At 41.3% G+C, this 3,174-nt stretch overlaps 1 protein-coding gene across 1 annotated transcript; it reads right to left on the reverse strand.

The window, feature by feature from the left end:
• Positions 1-2,163, reverse strand: LOC104100186 (uncharacterized). The gene is made up of 2 exons (XM_070176230.1): positions 1,912-2,163; positions 1-1,551 (listed from the first exon to the last, which is right to left on the reverse strand). Exons 1-2 carry the CDS (start codon positions 2,161-2,163, stop codon positions 1-3), a joined length of 1,803 nt encoding a protein of 600 aa, XP_070032331.1.
• Positions 2,164-3,174: the final 1,011 nt, after the last annotated feature.

The following is a 3,174-nucleotide window of genomic DNA, read 5'->3' on the forward strand; positions in this document are numbered from 1 at the left end:
TTATGGATTCATATCCTTCCTTGGCCTCGATACGGATGAGTCATCCTCCCCATGAACAATAATTTCTTGCCTGTCATACTCTAATTTGACCATTTGATGTAGGGTGGATGGTACAACTCTGGCCATATGGATCCACGGCCTTCCCAGAAGAAAATTATAGGAAGTTTCCATATCCAACACTTGAAAGACAATGTTAAAATCAACTGGGCCGATTGTCATGGTGAGTTCAATTTCCCCAATAGTGTATCTTCTTGAACCATCAAAAGCTTTGATGCTGACATTACTAGTTCGAATTCTTTTAGTGTCAATGTTCATCTGTTGTAGAGTAGAAAGAGGACATACATTTACACTTGAGCCTCCGTCAATCATGACTCCTTTTACGTAGTGCCCTTCACATTTGACCATAAGATGCAAAGCTCTATTATGCCCAGCCCCTTCCTCAGGCAAATTATCATTGCTGAAAGTAATTTTATTTACTTCAAAGAATCTTTCAGCCATTTTTTCTAGCTGATTCACCGTTGTCTTTTCTGAGACATATGCCTCATTCAGAGTTTTGATCAATACACGGTGATGCTCTTCTGGGTGCAAAAGCAGAGATAAGAAAGATATCTGAGCAGGAGTTTTCCTTAGTTGGTCAATGATTGAGTAGTCTTGCATTTTCATCTTCTTAAGGAATTCCTCCGATTCTTTTTCTGCAATGGGTTCTTTCACTAGCAAGTGACTTTCCCTGGCTTGCTTAGCTTTTCTCAATTTCTCTGGTGAATAGCACCTTCCAGATAGGGTCAAGCCCCCCATTTCATCTATTTCTTCAACTATCTCTTTTCCTTTGTATGTCATGATGGTCTTGTTATAATTCCAGGGAATAGCTTTTGTGTTTGTCACTGGGAGTTGTGCAATAGGTCGGATCACAACTGCCTCTGTTATATTTCTCAAACCATTATTCTGAACGATCTTTTGAATGCGCCCAGATATGTAAAGTTTAGGCCCACCCAATTGAACCTCAACCTTTTTTGTGCTTCCAGGGACATAGAGAATCGTTTTTTCAGAACCTGCCAAGTTCAAACTAGAACTCGCACCTTTCACAATCAACAGTGCCAATTGCGGCGGGCTCACTATCACTTTTAGTTCTTGCTCTATGGTTCCAACAGCCATCTCTGTCTTGCCAGACTGCTTATAATCCCGATCATCACAAATCATCCCAATAAAATGTGTATTATAATGATCTAAGAGTGGATGGTTTATGATATTAGGAGTATCCTCATTGTTTGTTACCACAGTTGCCTTTGCTTCAATCAAATTTTTAATGGCTTTATTTAATGTCCAATAATTTTCGGTATTATGACCTTGGGTGTTAGAGTGATACTCACATCTTGCATTTGAGTCAAAACCTTTTGAATTTGGATTCACATAACATGGCATAATAGGTTCAATCAACTTCAACTGTATCAACTTTTGAAATAGGCTTGTATAAGATTCTCTAAATGGGGTGAACTCTTTCTTTGGCTCCTGTTCTCTCACATATTCTCGTCGGGGACGAGGATTATATGGTGCCTGAAAATTCAGCTAGAGTTGACAGGAGCCTTGTGGAATATGCCCGCCTTTGTTGGTGATTGGGAGGCCTAGCATAAGCCTAAGCATTAAACACTGTGTATTGTTGCGGGGGAACTAAGTATCAGGGACCCTGAGGCGGATAATAATGTTGAGGAGAATTGGATTGTCTTTGTTGGAATTGCACGTAAGAAGGAACTATTCCTCTTTGAAATCCCCCGAACCCATATGCCATCATGGATCCTTCCTTCTTTTTTCGATTTCTGAAACTGCCCGACCCACTTTGAATTGCTTGCGTGGTCGCCTTAAGGGCTGCCTGACTCACAATTTTGCCCGACTTCATGCCATTCTCAACTATTTCACCAATATTAATCGCCTTAGCGAGGGTTTACCAATGGCGGCCAACATGTAATGGAGGTAATCAGGATCCTGAGCTTGGAGAAAATAGTCAATCATTTCTGCCTGTTTCATTGGTGGTTTGACCCTAGCAGCCTGCTCTCTCCACTTGATTGCATATTCTCTGAAGCTTTCTGTTGGTTTTATGTTGATGAGAGAGGAGCGGTCTGGCACTATATCAATATTGTACTGAAACTGTTGGACAAAATCTTGAGCCATGTCATTCCAAACGTGCCAGTGAGAGATGTCTTGATCTATGAACTACTCTGAAGCAATTCCTGTCAAACTTTCCCCAAAATAAGCCAAGAGTAATTTTTCTTTGCCTCCCGCTCCCCTTAATTGGTTACAATACCTCTTCAAATGGGCAACGGGATCACCATGCCCATCATACTTGTCAAACTTGGGGGTCTTAAAGACGGATGGCAAATGAACAAGGGGAAACATGCATAGATCGTTAAACAAAACACTCTTGTGGCCTCCCAAACCCTGTATGTTTCTCATGGTTTGTTCCAAGCTCTTCATTTTTCTGGTCATTTCCTCTTGTTCCATATTCTTGTCGGGCTTTTCGATCACAATTGGGAACACGTTATGAGGAGTATGCTTGTATGAATCTGGAACCTTGAAAGTCAGTTCTAGAGAGTAATGTTGGGCATCATGAGCATCCAGCTGTGGATCATTATTAGACTTTTGAGCAAGAGCCGATTGAGGGACAGTGAAAGTATGGACAATGGGTATAGTAGGTGGGTCATTTCTGAGGGGTGCGATTGGAGATGGGCACTTGAATCCAGGTTGGTACAATGGGTTACTTGTTATGGAGATGGGCACTTGAGTTGCAACTGACACATTATGAAGATTATCCGAAGGCCCTATGGGTGGTGAGGGCGGTGCCTGTCCATTCACCCAGGCTTGGTACATCTCTGCCAATTATTGCTTCAATACTCTTACTTCTTCAACCAGTCCCGAACCTTGTTCGGCCAATTGTCCATGGACATCCTCATTATCTGACTCATTCTCACTGTTGTTTGCCATTCTACTTTTTCCTTTTGATCTCGTGTTGTAAGGGTGAGTCGCCAGTTTAAATCACAAACCAACCACCTCTGTTTAACTTTATCTTTAAAATGACAAACAACAAACGTGTTAGAGTTAAGCATTTTGCAGATATTAATCACACATTGTATGTCATGCACCTAATGCCATTTTCATTTCTAAAATGATCTTGGAAGGATTCAT

The sequence above is a fragment of the Nicotiana tomentosiformis genome, chromosome 5 (assembly GCF_000390325.3).
Source record: "Nicotiana tomentosiformis chromosome 5, ASM39032v3, whole genome shotgun sequence".
Classification (NCBI taxonomy): Eukaryota; Viridiplantae; Streptophyta; class Magnoliopsida; order Solanales; family Solanaceae; genus Nicotiana; species Nicotiana tomentosiformis.

Excerpts from the sequence above, each read along its gene's own strand:
- LOC104100186 (XM_070176230.1), bottom strand. The coding sequence starts at position 2,163 with ATGGCTCAAGATTTTGTCCAACAGTTTCAGTACAATATTGATATAGTG. Across the intron at positions 1,552-1,911 it reads CGCTAAGGCGATTAATATTG|GCACCATATAATCCTCGTCC; the intron begins GTGAAATAGTTG and ends CTGAATTTTCAG.